General features: G+C 40.3%; 1 protein-coding gene across 2 annotated transcripts in view; it reads left to right on the forward strand.

The window, feature by feature from the left end:
* The first annotated feature begins 15,571 nt into the window (after window positions 1-15,571).
* Window positions 15,572-18,233, forward strand: part of ST8SIA4 (ST8 alpha-N-acetyl-neuraminide alpha-2,8-sialyltransferase 4) — a 114,270-nt gene continuing 111,608 nt past the window's right edge. The window contains exons 1-2 of one of the 2 annotated variants that reach the window (XM_006139790.3): window positions 15,572-15,675; window positions 15,712-16,038. In XM_006139790.3, coding sequence (XP_006139852.1) covers window positions 15,926-16,038 — 113 coding nt within the window. In that variant the 5' untranslated portion in view covers window positions 15,572-15,675; window positions 15,712-15,925. Of the gene's footprint in view, window positions 15,676-15,711; window positions 16,039-18,233 lie in introns of those variants that run through there. The other variant, XM_027772455.1, reaches the window with a different exon arrangement.

Below are 18,233 nucleotides of genomic sequence, written 5' to 3' on the forward strand. Positions count from 1 at the left end.
CATGCCCAAAATCCCTAGACAGGAATGGAGGAAGAGACTGTGATGTGACCATCTCCCCTACCGGGTGATTTCTCACTTTCCTCTCCCTCTGTCTTTGGCTAGTGTCCATGCCCAATAGTAAAAACCTAAAATAAATAAATAAATAAATAAATAAATAAGGCCCAAACTTTCCCAAACCATGGCAAACATCATCTAACAAATCTAGACGCAACAGCCAGGCTGCTGAAAATTCAAGATGAGAAACTTCATGTTAAAGGAATCCAGATTAAAAGGCACATACAGGAACAAAGATATGAATTACATTACCTTCTCATAAAAAGTAAAAAGAAAAAATATGTAATGAAACTTTTGTTTGTTTGTTTGTTTTGCTATAGGGTAAATGTCTTCCCAGAGAGAAAGAGAGAGGAAGAGTAAGAAATCACCCCCTGGGTGAATGGCCACACCATGATTCAATCCCCTCCCTTCCAGTCTCTTTGGATTTTGGGCAAGCACATGCATGCGCCCAGTGATTTTCAAGCAGTCAGGTCTGTGATTAGAACCACAGAAATGTCAAAAAATTATTGGATTAATCCAAAAGAGAGTAAAAACAGAAGGACAGGAAAAAAAAACAGAAAAGAGATTAAGTATAAAGTAATATCAAATGAGCACATCTAAGTTGAAATGGATCAATAACTGGTTTAGAAATAAACTTAAAACATTGACTATAGGGTCCAGCAGTTAGCGTAATGGCTATGTCACTGGACTCCCACGTAGTCGACCACAGTTCGAGTCCAGGACCCGGTGGCTTAAAACTCACACCAGGCGTGTGTGCGTGCATGCCCAAGATCCCAAGAGGAGAATGGAGGAGAAGGGATTGTGGCGTGCCCATTCCCCCTGGGGGGTAATTTCTCGCTTTCTGTCTCTCTGTCTGTCTGGCGAGCGCACGTGCCCTATAGCAAAAACCTCTCCAAAAAAAAAAAAAATTGACTATAAACTTCAATTAAAATAAAAATTATTAAAATCTGATTGACAAAAAAGTAAGGCCTAATTATAGGCTTTAAAAAATTCATCTTAAAGATAAGTTGAAAACGAAAGAAAGTATACTGTGCCAACAGTAAGAATAAAAATACTGGCATTCTATATTACTATCATATAGCTCAAATTTCAAGATAAAAAATATTATCAAAGGTGAAAAGGAACATTTCATAATAATAAAGGGGCAATCAATTCAATAAAAAGACATAATAATGCTATATATTCATGTATCTAATAAATGACTGTAAAATATATGAAACAAAACATGATAGAGATAAAGAGAAAAATATCAAATTTATGATCATACTTAGTTGCTTTAATGTTACACTCTCATAGATGTAGGCGATTTAAACAAATCATCAATAATTTGACCTAAATGACATTGTTTAGTATTTTTCTAAGAAAAAGAGTTTATTCAGGATGAGCAGGTGATTGCAATCCTGGATGCACATGCTATGGCAAATTCTATGTGCACTTGAAAAGGTTGAGGTAAAGGAAAATTTTTTTAAATTTATTTATTTTACATTCATTCACTGTACATCATCCCAGCAGACAAAATAAGATTTCCCATCCAGAATATACTGTATTTTGGCTTAATCAATAATATTACTATACATGTTATCATCAACAAATAATTTTTTCTTTCTTGTTTTTTACAAATGTTGCATTTTCCTCCCTTGATTCTCTGCTTCTCACCCTCTGCCATTTGACCTGAATGGCTTCTGTAGAACATTACACGCAACAATTGCAGAATTATTTTTTCCAGTACATATTAAATATTCATTAAAATAGGCCATATGCAGGAAATAAGGTGGATCTTAAAACATATTAACATATTAATATAATGGGCCAGCAGGTGGCATGGGGGTTAAGGCACTGGATCCCACATGGCCAGCTGCACGGTTTGAGCCCTGATCCTGGTAGATTAAAAATCACAGCCCTGTGTGTGTGCCCGAAATCCTGAGAGGAGCCTGGGGGAGAAAGGATTGCAGCACGGCCATCTCCCTGGGGAATGATTTTCACTTTCCTTCTCTCTTTTTCTGTCTCTCTATGGCAGGTAAACACGCTCCATAGCAAAAATTTAAAAACAAGAAACAAAAAAAAGACCTGATATATTATAGAGTATATTGTCTTCCCACAACGGGATTAATATTGGAATTGGAATTAATGTATCAAAATAGTAGGATCTAAGTAATGCTTAGATTCTATGTTTAAAAGAAAATCTATAGCCTTGCATGCCTATAGTAGGGGAAAAAAAAGAAAAAGAAAAGGAAAGCTTAAGAAGATATTCACCTTAAGAAGCTAAAAGCTGGAGCCAGCAGGTGACATAGAGGTGGAACTGCCAGAGTCCCACATGTCCAACCATGGTTCAAGTCCTGGACTTGGCAACTTGCTTTCTCTCTCTTTTTTTTTTTCTTTTTGGGAGAGTGAGACAAAGAGACAGAAAGCGAGAAATCACCCCCCCCCCGCTCCAGGAAGGATGGTCATTCCACAATCCCTTCTCCTCCATTCTCCTCTTGGGATCTTGGGTGGGCATTCATGCACACGTGCCTGGTGTGAGTTTAAGCCACCGGGTCCAGGACTCGAACTGCGGTCCACTACATGGGAGTCCAGCGACATAGCCATTATGCCAACTGCTGGTCCTGCAACTTGCCTTTTTGCTTTCTCTCTGTCTCTCTCTTTCTTTCTCTGTCTCTATGTTGCTCTATGGTCAAAGTGAAAAAAGAAAACAATGATGAATAAAATTAAATGAAATAATTTTTTTAAAAAAGAAGCTAAAAGTTAAAAATAAATTAAACTTGAAGTCTGTCAAAGTGAGGAAAATAAAAATAATTGACAAAATGAGTGTAATAAAATATATTACAGAAATACAGAAAAAAGCTATGAAACCAGTTCCTGGCTCTTTGAAATATATATAAATTAATAAACCTATAGTAAAACTGGTCAAAAAAGTGAAAATACAGTCAATATCAGACATGAAACAGGATGCCACAAAAGAACCTCTAGACAATAAGCTCAGAATAAAGTAATATCATATATAACTTGGCAATGTAAATGAAATAAACAAACTTCTTATGAAACGATATTTCCAAAAATGAAATAAGAAGAAACAAAAATATAGAATAGCTCTACTTTACTATGTCAATTAAATTTGTCATTCTAAACATTAATAACAAAATTTGTGTATCCCATCTAGCACATAGGAAGACTTAATACTAAATGCATATGACTTTTCAATAAAACCAAAAATCTATTTTAACTGTTTTTTTAATTCAGCATAACCCTGACAAAATATTTTTTAAAAATATTAAAAATTATCTCTCAATAACATAGAGGCAAGAGGAAAATTTCAAAAAAAAAATCAGCAAACCAAATCCAGTAATTTATAAAGTCATTAACAAACCTTTTAAACAACTGGAAATTTTTCAGGAATGCGTAATTGGTTAGACATTCAAAAAATGTAATTTACTACCTAAATTAAATAGAGAACAAAATCTAGATAATCTTATCAATAAAGAAGTTAGAAAGACTGCCTGTCAAAATATATCATCCAGGGACCAGCAGTTAGAGTAATGGCTATGTCGCTGGACTCCCATGTAGTCAACTGTGGTTAGAGTCTCAGACCCTGTGGATTAAACTTATGCCAGGCACATGTGCGTGCGTGCCCAAGATCCCGAGAGGAGAATGAAGGAGAAGGGATTGTGGTGTGGCCATCACCCCCCTGGAGGGGTGATTTCTTGCTTTCTGTCTCTCTGTCTCTCTCTGTCTTTCTCGCAAGTGCACGTGCCCTATAGCAAAAACCTCTCCAAAAAAAAAAAAAGAAAAATCATCCATTTATATCTACTAAGGATAAAAATCTTCCAGCAACCTTGGAATAGAAGAAGTATCATTAACCTGATGAGGCTATCCTAAAATAAAATAATAGAATAACACACACAATGATAAAATATTGAATAAAAAAAAATTTTGCCTGGCATCAAAAACAGGGCTAAGATATCTTCTTTTGTACCTTGAACCCTGTAAGTTAGGTCCTAGTCAGTGATGTGAGGCAAGTAAAACCCAAGACAAAGAGCACATGTGTTTGTAATGAGGGAATTAAGCAATCTTCATTCACAGATAATAGAATTGTTAATCCAAAAAAATCACACAGCATCAGAAAAATAATTTCTAGAACTAATTAAGCAATATTGTTGAATGCAAGGTTAAAGTTTTAAAAAAATCGGTTCTATTCCTATGTGATAAGAATGAGGAGTAACTATGGTATAATTTATATAATGTATAATATATATGCAACACACATACATCCACACACACAAACACGCATACGTAGTCGTTTCTTTGGAAGTACAATGAGGTAACGCCATTAAACTTTTAGACAGGAGTGAGAAGACTAAGTTTGCAGATAAACCTCTATTTTCGTTATAAGTCATCCAGTCTCTGTTATTTCTGTTAGCAATGCAAATAGCAGAGTAAGATATTTTCTATCTCTTTTTCTTTTTAATTTGGTATAAATACGGTGTGCTTCTTGCAGAGAGACAAAGAGGGAAAGTGAAAAATCCCCCCGGGGGACTGGCTATCCTGCATTCCCATCTCCGTTCTCTTGTGGTATTTGGGCTCACATACACATGTGCCTGTCATGTTTTTCAAACTGCTGGGTCCAAGACTCAAGCCTGGCAGTTAGCCACATGGGATCTAGCTACCTAAATGAGAGAAAAATTGTTATCATGTACAGATACAATTTTCTATGAAGGAGAAAGAATAGCTATATACTGTGAATATATAAGTGCAACCTGCAAGTATGGATTAAGAAAGTTAAAGAATACTGTGCTGGCCAGAAAGCACTAAGATTAAACCAGAAATTCTATAGAAAAGAAACTAGAAGATAAACATTTCAGCAGCTGCTAACCCAGCATAGTCCTATAAAAGAGGTTTGGGCATCAGTTTTCAAATAGGTTTACTTATATTCCTTGCAGAACCCTCTCTATGCCGACATGAATAAAATAGCAGATGGTGTAAAGGTTACATGGCTGGACTCCCACGTACTCCACCATGGTTCGAGTCCTGGACCCAGCGACTTGAAACTCATACCAGCTGCGTGTGTGTGTGTGTGTGTGTGTGTGTGAGTGTGTGTGTGCCCAAGAGGAGAATGGAGGAGAAGGGATTTTGGTGTGGCAATCCCCCCCAAGGAATGATTTCTTGCTTTCTGTCTCTCTGTCCCTTCATCAAGTGCACATGCCCTAGAGCAAATATCTCTAGGAGGAAAAAATAAAGACATTATTACATCCCTGGGTTTAATAATATGAGTGGGTTCGTGACCTGTGGAACACTTGTGCAGTGGAAATACAACAGCATATCTCAGTCAGTTCATTTGGTAGCCTGACAGTACATCATAGAGAATTTCACCATGAAAGAATCATCACTTTTTGAAGGTTGTACAGACTTGGACTAGCATCCTTCCTTTCCAATAGCATTTCCATTGCTTCACTTGTTTTTATTTGCTACTACTTTTGCAGAAACAAATATTCTCGACATTTTTTCTTTTCTTAAAATCTCTATTCTGTTGGACCCTCCCAACTTCCAATATTTGTATTTTTTTCCATGTCAGATCAATGTCTCTCAGAGAGTGTGGGGTATCTCCTGAGTATTAGTCTCAGTCATGTATCTATTATATCTTTCTATATTTTATGAGGGATAAGGGCTACTTCTAGTGGTAGATCTTATTTTTGCTGATAAATTGTTACTCTCTTCATAGTAAGGGCTTTATCTTGACTCATTTATTGATATGTACCCCTCAGGGCCCTCTTAAAGTAAGTCATTTGAAGTATATATTTGGACTGGTTTTATCATTTGTCATAAGAGAATCAATGATACAAAGTTAGTTTTGATGTTTTCTTTAGGAAGCTTTATCCTCGAAGATCTCAGCATCCATGAACAAGAATCATCAGCTACCCAAACACCTCTGCTCGCCTAAGAAGAAACATGACTGGTGTCTGGAATACTGAGGGTACACATCTGAAATCTTCATAGGTTCTAGAATAGTCTTTAGAGGAATTTATACATAAGAAATGTTGCAATAATCAAATTACTCCTGAGAACTCAGCTAAGACATATGATCAAAAAGTTAATAATTTCACATTTAGGTCTTCAAGAGTTACAAACAATCCTGTTATTGTGAATCTTCCTTGTAGAATTTGAATACGTATTTCTTTATTTTATTCTACTGAAAGTATTACAATTGCAACTAATATAAACCGTCACAATTTGCATAAACTAATTGTAAACATGATGTTTTTAGCTATAATATCAATACTTTCCATCGATTGACTTTAAACTTTTCAATAGAATGTAGAGAATTATGATTGTGGGTATATAGAGGACAGATCAATTATTTATATTGTGTTGTATAGGCACAGATCAGATGTGAACCAGACTCATTATTTTTCTCTTATTCCCAAGGGCTTCCTCTGTAAGTATGTATCGATTTATTCTCTGAAGGCAACTTTCTCCTGCTAACCGGTTAGGCATTGCTAGGCTTGACATTCAAACTTTCAGTTCATACCAGCTTTATTTAGTTATTTTTTTAACTGGTCACTTTACAAAAGCTGAGATTATTGAAATTTTAATCCACTAAACTGATAATTCACAAAGCGTGCATCATCTACTATAAGTATTCAAGTATTGCAAACTCAAATTCATGAAGAGGATGAGTAGATAAAGCAATAAATAAAAATTTTTTCAATAAATAAAAATTACAGAGAAAACAAAATGACACAGCTGCTACTTAACTCCAACTGATTGTTATCCTCAGAGTAGGTTAAGTGTGACAGTAATAAGACTTATGATATTTTAAAAACTAAATTAGATGTGCTAGCAACTGTGTGTGTGTGTGTGTGTGTGTGTGTGTGTGTGTGTGTGTGTGTGTGTGTGTGTGTGTGTGTGTGTGTGTGTGTGTGTGTGTGTGTGTATTTTTGCACATATATAAAAGTGAATTTAATTTCACTTTTCCGGAGAATAAAAGTTTTTTGCAGGCTATTTCTGTCTCTAGCCTAGAAATTAATATTATTATCAGTATTTTTAAAGTTGTTAAATAATAAAAATTTTAAAAATCATTCAAAATGTCATCTGGTTTACAAATTCAATTTACATTGAACTGTTCCATGTAATACTTTGTACATTAGATGAATACTTTGCAGAAATACTCACTATGTACTATTAGAACTATAAAAACAGTTCCATAAATGTACATATCTCAAAAGAGACTTATTCAAATAATTTTTTGGTCTTAAACAATTTATACAGCTATTCTGCTTTTGCTTTTATTTTTTTTGGTTGGTTTTAGTATGATTAATTAAAATAGCATAAAATAAACTTAAATAATATTAAAGTAGAAATTATTGATAATTGGGTGATTACATTGGGCAAGGTAAAAAGAAAGATGATAAGCAAGGAGAAGAGGTTGGTTAAATCAAGTACAAGAGAAAATTTTAGAAAGTCCACAAAGATTGAAGAAATTACAATCTGAAATGACAAATTCCCTAATGATAACACAGAAAATTGCCTAGTAAATGGTCTCTATTAAATAGGAGAACAGGTTGGAGAATTTTTTACCCTGATGGTTACCCTCTTCCTGCCAGACTGTTCCTCTTATTACATTTGGTTAGAGAAACACAGCAAAAACAGAACACTGAAGAGAGTTATTAAGTGGTAATAAGGTAACATCTGGGATTCCCAAAACATGTGTGGAATAGTGTATCTGTTTATTTTTAACATTGCAGTAGAAAATAAAGAAGTAAGAGTTAGGACTATAGAAATAAAGAATATGAGGGTTTATAAGCAATTAAACTATGAACTACCAGCAATTGAAGTGCCTATTACGAATTGGGGTATATTTGACCAGCAGTAGTTAAGTGATGTTTCTCAAAGGATATTCCAAATGGACTTTACAAATGGAAGAATATTTAACTAATGGTACTCAAAAATTGTTTCTTGCAAAGATATTTATATTTAAAGAGATCAGAGAACTGAATCCAAAGGGTACGGTTGTTGTCGCATGGGTCAAACAATGAAAAATTGAAAATGGTAGTGATAGAATTTTCCCATTGTTCCAGAAATTATACTAATTCATGCTGTTTTCTACTTAAAGTGAAAGTCACCCTTTTGTTGTAAATTTAGTATATTTGGTTCTTATGAGTAAAAGTAAAATAGTAACAGAAGGGTACTGAACACGTATAAAAAGAAAAAAAAAATCCTGCAAACTTCTATGGGTTTTCTTGTGGGTAAAAATAAATTATTTTTTTAAATAGAGCTAAATATTTTGTCCAGAATAAAAGAATTAAAGACATAGAATTTCTAGTGGAGCACAGCAATATTTTTTTGTTAAAATGTTTCTTGTTTTTCCCAATCATCAATTCATAGGTAAAAGACTATATATATATTTTTTTTTTTTTTTAATGAGATTAACATTTAAATCAGTAAAGTATAAATAAAGCCAATTATTGTCTTCTATATTATGGTTTGGCCTTATTCAATTCATTAAAGGCCTTAATTAAAAACACAGATGAGCCAGCAGGTGCCATGGAGGTTAAGGCACTGGATCCCACACGACTGACTGCAAAGCTCAAGTCCTGGACTGGTGCCTTGAAATTCACACCATGCATGGTTGTGTATGTACCTCAAATCCTGAGAGGAGACTAAAGGAGAAGGGGTTGTGGCATATCAAACTACCGCCCCCCCCACACACACACATACATAGGGGAATGATTTCTCCCTTTCCCTCTCTGTCCCTCCCTCTCTCTCTATGTATATCCGGCAAGTACACTCTAGAGCAAAAACTAAAAACAAAAGAAACAAAAACAAAACAAAACACATAGAGATCTCCAAAGAAGAAGGAAGTCTGCTTTCAGATTGATTTCTGATTCAAACTGTAATATTGAGTCTTCTGTGAGTCTCCAGCCTGCCAGAGTACTCTAGAGACTCAGGAATTAAATTATGTGGGTCTATTCCTTTAAATAAGACTCTTTTCACTATATATACAAACATTTTGTTGGTTCTGTTTCTCTGGAAAACTATGAAACATAGGCCACCTAACATTCTCGCTTTTAGAAAGTGTGGGTAAGAAACGATTGAAATTTTAAATGAAACATAATATTATTTGTATCAGCACCAAAACAATTAAATAAATAATTATTTATAAATATAACTAAATATTTACAAGATAGATCTAAGAAAAAGTAGGAAACTCTAATGAAACAGATAAAAGAACTAAAGAAATGGAGAGATAGTCCATGTTCATGGATAGGAAGACAACATTAGAAGAATACAATTCATTCTAACTTGATCTATACATTCAGTGGAAGCCTATTCAAAATTTCAGTAAGTTATTTTTTGGATAAAAGCAAACTGATTTCAGAGTTTATATGGAAAGGCAAAAGATCCAAAGAATCCAACACAAACGAAGTTAGAAGACTGGTGCTGTCTTAGTTCACAACTTATTATAGGGCAACAATAGTCAAAACTGTGTGATACTGGTGAAAGAATAAGCAAATAGGTCAATAGAATAGAGTAGAGAGCTCAGAAATATTACCAACATATTCAAGTAATTCTTAACAAAGGAGCAAATAAAAATACAATGGAGAAAAGATATTCTGTTCAACAAATTGTTCTGGAACAACTGAACATTTTGATGCAAAAATACAATAATAATCTACCCATAGACTAGATTATTTACACATTTCACAGAAATCAATGAAAAATAGATCATAGAGGAGCTAGGTGATGGCATAACAGTGTGTCAAGATAAATCACATTGGAAGGTTCTAGATTTACACAAAGAGACCCTTTTGGGTATGCTGGGCATGCATGTGCCTATGATCTATGGCTGGCTCAAACTGTTCAGTCTGGGGTGTACTATAGCATAAAGACTCTATTGGGGGCCCTGGTTCTCCATTTCTCTATCTCTCTCTTTTTCTCTCTCCCTCTCCCCCTCAGGGCAGAAATAAATAAACTTAAAAACATCGGAAACATAGACCTAAACTGCAACACAAATGCTCAGAAGATAACACATTAAAAAACCTAGCTGACCTCGAATTTGGATAATATCAAAGGCACAAACAATAAAAGATAATCAACAATCTGGACTTCATTAAAATGAAAATGTCTGCTCTGTGAAAGGAACTATCAAGAGACTGAGAAGACATGCCATGGATCAGTTGAAAATATTTTTAAAAAATATTTGCAATAAAGTACTATTATCAAAAATACATGAAGAACTCTTTAAAAATTGGTAGTAAGAAAATTAACAACCTTATTAAAAATCTGAGCAAAAGATCTAAACATGCACCTCATTAAAAAAAAAAAAGGACATGAAAGATAATCAAAATTATATGCCATTAAGGAATCACAAAGTAAAATGAGATACCATTACACATATATTAGATGGCTAAAATCTAAAACACTTACAATACCAAATGTTGAAAAGAATATGGAGCTACAGAAACTCTCATTCATTAGTGGTGGAAAATGCAAAAAGGTATAGCCATTATGCTTTGGCAGTTTCTTATGAAACTAAATACACCTTTCTATACAAATCCAACAGTCATGCTTCTTGCTATTCACCTAAGTGATAATTTTTAGGGCAATGAAACCATTCTGCATGATACTATTATGATGGATATATATCAATGTGAGTTTATTAACTTTAAAAAATTCAAGTTTCTGGGACCAGTACTTAGCATAATGGCTATGTTGTTGAATTCTCATGTAGCTGACCGCAGTTAGAGTCCCGGACCTGGAAGCTTAAACTAACACCAGGCGCATGTGCGTGTATGCCCAAGATCCCAAGAGGAGAATGGAGGAGAAGGGATTGCGGCATGGCCACCCCCCTGGGGGGGCGATTTCTTGCTTTCTATCTCTCTGTCTCTGTTTTTCTGACAAGCACACACGCTCTAGAGCAAAAACCTCTCCAAAAAAAAAAGGGGGGGGACCAGCAGTTAGCGTAATGGCTATGTCGCTGGACTCCCACATAATTGACCACGGTTCGAGTCCTGGACTGGGTGGCTTAAACTCACACCAGGAGCGTGTGCGTGTGTGCCCATGATCTCGAGAGGAGAATGGAGGAGAAGGGATTGCGGCATGGCCATCCCCCCTGGGGGGTGATTTCTCGCTTTCTCTGTCTGTCTGGGGAGCGCACGCACCCTGTAGCAAAAACCTCTCAAAAAGAAAAAAAAAATAGCAAGTTTCTGATGAAGAATGTTGAAAATGAGGGAGATTATGCGTATGTGGTGAAGTGGGAGTATATGGAAACTCTCTGTATTTTCTGCTCAATATTGCTGTACACCTAAAACTGATCCACAAAGTGGTTTATTTTAAAAATAACATGGATTATTAAAAGCCCCACTGTAAGACTACAAGTGCCTATCCATCTCAAAATCTGAGGGTACCACCAGCAATTAAAATCTGGATTGACATTAAGTTAAAGAGTAAGAGGCATTTAAAAACCAACTACCATTAATGTCATTATTTATTTACAGGGCATTGTGTAATTGCATAATTGTGCTAGATATAGATCAATGTATGCTGTTTATTGAAGAACATATAGTCCAAAGATAGAATGGAAATTTAGGAACAACTTTATTTGCTCAGTATCATCAAAGTGAGCAATCTTGTGGAAGTACTTCATTCCAAAAGATTAACGATGTGGACAAAACTTCTTATCAATATTTATAATTCTTTTACCTAATTACATATTGAGAAGAACCACACTGTCTTAACTTTGACATACATGTTGGTTTATATGTTATGTTTTAATTGACAAATTCTAACAGATGCATATTTCACAAATCTATCAATATAAAACAAATTATAGTAAATTGTACTCCAAACAATATAGTGTTTTAATATAGGATACAGAATACCTTGCATCTCAACTGTTACCAATCATTTAGAATTGTTTACTTCAATATAAAAGCTTCCTAGGGCTGGTAGATGGTGCGGTGTTTAAGGTGCTGGGCTCCCATATGGCTAACTATGGTTCAAGTCCCAGACCTGGTGGTTTGCTTTCTCATTTTCTCTCTTTCTGGTAAGTATATGTGCCCTCTAGCAAATTAAATAATAATAATAACAATAATTAATAATACATAAAGTTAATAAAGTTTTAAAGCTTCCTTAATGAACAAATTCAGAAATAGGAGTGTTACACGATTGAAGAGTTCACATTTTACTTTCTGGACATTTACCTTTGCCTCACATATCCCTCAAACTAGTTATTGGTCCAGTTCCGGCTTGCTGTTCAGTTTGTTATATGATGTGTGGGCCCAGTAAAGTCTACTCTAATGTAATGCAAAGCATAAGAATTAAACCCACTTTCCTCTTGAAGATGTTCTTAGGACTTTCGTATTAGGAAGGAGAGTTCCACACTCTGGAGCTACGGAATATTAGGATCACACTGAAAGGCCTACCACCCTTCTTTCCCACTTCCGGTTTAAGAGCACTGCCTCCTCCAAATTCCCCAAAGCACCAGTGTTGCAGTTCTCTCTGAAGCTGCTCATACCTCTTTCTTCACTCACAATGCCCTGTCCTCCCTCTATCTGTCTTACTCCTTACTCAGCTTTGAAAACCCCAGTCTATAAATGCCCCCCCACCAGGAAATTCACCTTCTATGCTCTGAAAGACTCCTGAAATAAGACTACACAGAAGCTTACCCAGATAACAAGTATAGATTTCTGTTAAATTAAATTAAATTCGGCCTAAATCTGCCTCAAATGTAACAGTGCAAGGTAACTGTAATATATTCTGGTAGCAAAAAGCTGAGTCCTGACTAATCACAGCAGCTGTACTTCAGCCAATCACAGACCACAGCCACATAAAGCAATGGCTTAGCTGTATCCAATGGAGATGCTTCTGCATGGCCCTGCCTTTTTTTCTTGTTGTTTTTTTTTTTTCTTAGAGGTTTTTGCCTTAGGGTACATTTGCTCAGAGACGAAAAGACAGTGAGAGGATAATTGAGAAATCATCTCCTAGGAAGGAATAGCCACATCACAATCCCTGCTCTGTCATTCTTTTAAGATCTTGGGCACACATGTTCATGCGTCCGGCATGAATTTCATGGCACTGGGTCTGGGACTGGGACCATGGTCAGCCATGTGAGAGTCCAATGACATAATCTCCATGCCATCTGCTGGCCTCCACCTTTTTATGCCTACAAATACTGCTGGCCCATATTATTGTGTGGAGTTCTTTAAATTTGTGAGTGGTTCTGAGTGCTTCTCCACTCATGAATCTTTCTTTGCTCAAAGAAAGTCTGCTAAATTTGATTTGATTCAAGTATTCTCTTCACATTTCAAACAGCGGTTCTAGTTCACAGTGCAATATTGCCAATGATTTATTTTAAAAGCTGTCCCCTTGTGAGTGAGCAAGTTTTGCATCTAGCTGTATGATATACTTTATTCTCTGTTCCCATAGCCTCATACACTGCCCGGCCCATAGTAATTGCTCAAGAAATATGACATGAATTTAATTAAGTAGTGCATATCGTGCCATTTTTGTGATGCTTTACTTAAAATCCAAAATACTTTTATTTACTATTTAAAACTCATAATTTAACTTGAAGACTTGAGTGTTCTAACCACATGTTGTGCCTCCCTTTTCTGGTTCCTTTTTTTTTTTTTTTTCTTTTTTGAGATTTCTGCTATAGGGTATGTGAGCTTGTTGGAGAGACAGAGACAGAAACTGAGAAATCACCCCCTCCCCCACAGGGGTGTGGCCACACCACAATCCCTTCTCCTCCATTATTTTGGGCATGCACATACACGTGTGCCTGGCTTGAAACTCAAGCCGCCAGGTCCTGGATTCAAACAGAGGCTGACTATGTGGGAGTCCAGCACCTTAACCCCTACAACATCTGCTGGCTCCTCCAGATCCCTTTCAACTTAAATAAGAAGCTGCTTTATTCTTGTAGTTGCTGCTAGTTGAGAAACCAGTGTAACAGAAATTCATTAATGTAAGCAAGATTTGCCTAGACATCAATGAACTCAAAAGGCTCCCGGAGGGCCACTTGTAGTGTCAATAAAGGCTCATAATTACTTGCTCCTCAGAGCATTTTCAACCTAACCCCTTAGTTCTCTGTGCTTCAAAGATGAAACTGGAGAATTCAGAGGTTCTTCACAACCCTACGCAGAAAGAACAGTAAGCATGAGTGGGGACCTCTAGTCTTTAAGCAAAAAGTGCTGGCTGTTATTATTTTTAAGCTGTCGGAGAACTGGGAACTCAACTCCTTCTCTTACCTCCAAGGAGGCGTGATGGTGAGTCTCACTACTCCCTGGCACTGCAATGTGTAAACCACTCAGTGGTCAGGAGCGAGTGGTCACTGAAGCCACTGGCGGGGCTGGGGGACTTGGGAATGGAATTTACACTGACAGATGGGGAAATCCTGGCTCCCAGGCACTGCCTTCTGTTGGGGATGCCTCCTGATTTAGGAGCCCCATACAGAGGACAGAAACAAGGCATGGGATGACCAGATTGGCATCACTCAGGGAAGGGGGAGGTACTGAAACTAAAAACTCTTAACGCAGAACTGGGAAAGTACCCCTGCCCCTTGCAGTACAATGAAAGTCAGGAAAATGCTAGAGGGAGGAGAGTGGGAACTGGAGGCTATTTCTGTCCATCTGTCCATACATCCTTCTATGTAGTTATGATCATCTGAGGCTTTCTAAAAGGATCTTGCTTTCCCGCCCTCCCCCTCTTCTTCCCCGGCGTGTGAATGCGTGGGTGGGTGTACTTGGGTTTGAGAGACCGTGGTAACTGCTTTCTCCCCAGTATCCTGTTTCTCCGCAGTGAAGTTTAAGTGGGATTGGAGTTTCCTTGACTTCTGCGTGAGGAGTTTCCAAATGACAATGAGAGTCACATAAATATCTTAAAAGTTCCTAACGGCACCTTAGTCATCTCTCCTTGCCAGCAGGATCCTGAGCCAGGTCACCATCCACTCCCCGTGCTAAATGAGCGATCGGCCAGTAGGTTACGTGTGCCTTGGTACTTTCCAGATCGAGCTGTGCACCGAATAACAAGCGCCCTCCTCCTTCCCCTTCCCTCTCTGGTTGCCCTGTCTCTCCGCCTGAGAACGTGTATTCGCGTACGAGCATGTGTAGCAAAGAGGCTTGGAAGAAGCTAGCCCTCCTGTAACTCGTCCTCAGCTCTATCCCAAGCATTCCCCAGGTGACACGCGAATCAGATTTGCCCCCCGCTGAGGTGCCCCTCTCCAGGTTTACGCGGACAGACTGTCTTGGAGCCCTCAGGTTCAGGGGACTGCCGATCGGCGTCCCAGGAGAATGCAGGCGTGTGTCTCTGTGTGTGCATGTGTGTGTATGCATGTAAGTGCGCGAACGCGCGCGCGTACGACCGCGGCTTCCTCTCCAGCACTGCGAGGGCAGAGCCGGCGAGATTACTCTCCGAGCAGCTCCAACAACGCCAGGCAACCGCAGCCTCCGCCCCCTCCGCCCGGTGATTGGCTGGTTCTGCTCATCATTTCCATGCTAGCAAAAGGGAAGGACCAGTGACGCCCTCGAACCCAGCTGCAGAAGCGGCCGCCACCTCCGCTGCACAAGGTGTCTCATCAGAAAAGAAACCTGAGCCCCAGGGAGGCGGCGCGGAGCCGACCCCGGCAGGGCTGGCGGGGACCGCGCTCGCGGGCGCCCCGGCAGGGCGGGCGGGAACCGCGCTGGAGGGCGCCGGGCAGAGCTCCCGGACCAGGGGGAGCTCCGCGGCGGAGGACCTTAGCCACCTGATCCTGGGACCCCGGCTCCACGCTCTCCTCGCTTTTTACAGATTTCCCCCCCGCGGCTATCTCCCCAAAACGGAGCCTGTATCTCAAGAGAAGGTGCAGGAGCTGGGGCAACCAGGACTTTCCCGGGCACCCAAGATGCGCTCCATTCGGAAGAGATGGACGATCTGCACGATAAGTCTGCTCCTGATCTTTTATAAGACAAAAGAAATAGCAAGAACTGAGGAGCACCAGGAGACGCAACTCATTGGGTAAATGCAAAGCTTCCTTTCAGGATCTGACAAAAAAGTCAAGCCATAAACGAAATGCGAACGTAGCCGGCGGAGGGATGTTTGGGATAGCACGTATGTTTTGAGTTTGCGTGTGGTTAGTCTCAGGAATTAAATAACAAAGGCTGTTGTCGAGGGGTGTGTGTGTGTGCGTGCGTGTGTGTGCGCGCGTGTGTGTGGTGTGCTTCTCTGGCTGTTCCCAGGACGAGTTCAACTTGCCCTGCGCGGGGCTGGTGACAGGCGTGTTGGTGCCGGGTGCTTGCCAGCCCAAGGAGAAGTCACTGCAGAAGTGTCAACAAAGACCGTGTGCCCTTGTCCTTTCCATCTGTGGGCAGAACTCAGGCGACATGACTTTAGTCACCGAACGGTTGCCTTTCTTCTTTCTGGGCCCTGTCACTCAAGGGAGATACGATTAGATAAAGCGTTTCTGGAAAGGCTGAAGTTAAAGCCCAGAAAGCAGGAAATAGGTCTCCTCTGTTGCTCTCGTCTTTGGGGGGGGGCTTGGCTAGATCGGTGTAGAGCGTAGTCGTTTGACTTGGAAACTCCAGTACCAACAACATACTAATTTATTTGCCTGTCACGGGAAAATGCCTGGAAGTCGTAGTTACAGTTTTAGAACGAGCTGGGTGTTGTAGCTTCGCTCAGACTCTATTTCTGCCCTTTCTTCAGCGAGTCTAGATGAGTTCAAAATCTCCCCCGCCTGAGTGAGTTCTCTAAATATCACACTTCCTTCCTCCCTCCCCCTGGCCTCGGTGCCTTTGAAGTTTCCCTGGGAGGTGGTGCAACTTGGAGCCGCTGGCCCAGCTGGGAAGCGTTCTCCGAGGAGGACGTGATCCTGGTTGTTAACTCTGCTCCAAGTCCTGCTTCGGAAGTCCTCCCGCGTCCGGAGGCGTCCGCTGTGGGGAACTCCACTCTGGCAGAGATGCCCGCCTGGTTTTTATTTTCCTCTGACATTTCTTGAAATGAAGAAAGAGCCTTTGCCAGTGTGTGTGTGCGTGTGTGTGTGTGTGTGTGTGTGTGTGTGCGCGCGCCCCATAGGGCAGCTACACCACACAGCTAAACTTCATGCACTCCACTCATTTCTGAATACGGTTGCTCCTTCCTAAGTAATGAGCATTAAGTGAGCGGATGCACGTTGACTCTTCCAGAACTCCATTCTATAGGGAAGCAGGGGAGCAGTAGCACAGTCCAAAGGGAGTGGACGGGTATGAACAGGCGTGGAAAGAATGGACTGACGGGTCGTTGTGCATCGACGAATCTATACGTGGTCGCGGGGTGGTGGCGGGTGGGGGGGAGTCACAGGAGTGGTCGTTGAAAAATCCTGTCTAGCTCAATTGTCAGAAAGGGAGGGCCCCGGGCGCGGGTGTGAGCATCTGTGCGAACCTGTGCCTGCGACGCAGACAAAGGGGACTTTAGGAAGGTGATGAATGGGCGCGTGGGGGCTCCTGTGAGAAGGGGAAGCTGGGGCGCGAGGGTCGAGGCTCTTTGTTCCCTTCCATACTGGTGGGCTCGGAGGATAAGCTTGAGCCCAGACAAAGCAGCCAAGCCTCTCCGGGATTCTGAGGGTTCGGGCCTTGGCTCGGGACCCTGGAGAGCAGGAGTGGGTGGGGCAGCTGGGGAAAGGGGGGTCCAGATGTGGTCCAGACGTCCTTTCCAAGTCTTCCTAGACCGTGGGCGGGAGGGAGGGGACACCCCACCCCGAGTGTCTCTCCGGAGGAAATAACGGTCCCTGGAGACTCCGCGTTTTACTGGTGACGTTTCCCCAATGGCTCTTTCTGGATAGCCAAGGGCGCGGAGGAAGAGGAGGCGGGCACAGGAACGGCGGCCAGGCTCCAGCCAGCACCCCGCTCCCTCTGAGCCTCGGTTTCTGCCCAGCTCTATAGACAGGACGTCGGGCGGGCCTTCAGTTACCCAAACAGGAAGAGAGGTGCGCTCCGGCTCCATCCTCCACCCCGAGAGCTGCCGGCCAGGATGCAAGAAGGAGTGAGAAGGCAAGGGGAAGCTTTTATGGCAGGAATCGGGTCCCCTTGGGAAGAAAGAAAGAAAAAAATCACTCTCACTGCTCAGCCTGCCCCCCTCACTCCTCCTCCTTAATTAAAACCCGCAGTTACAGTCCTGCGGGCCCAGGCTGAGTGCAGGCGGCGGGAGTTGCGCTCTGCACCCGAGCCGGCAGGTCC

The sequence above is a fragment of the Tupaia chinensis genome, unplaced genomic scaffold (assembly GCF_000334495.1).
Source record: "Tupaia chinensis unplaced genomic scaffold, TupChi_1.0 Scaffold000002_1, whole genome shotgun sequence".
Taxonomy (NCBI): Eukaryota; Metazoa; Chordata; class Mammalia; order Scandentia; family Tupaiidae; genus Tupaia; species Tupaia belangeri.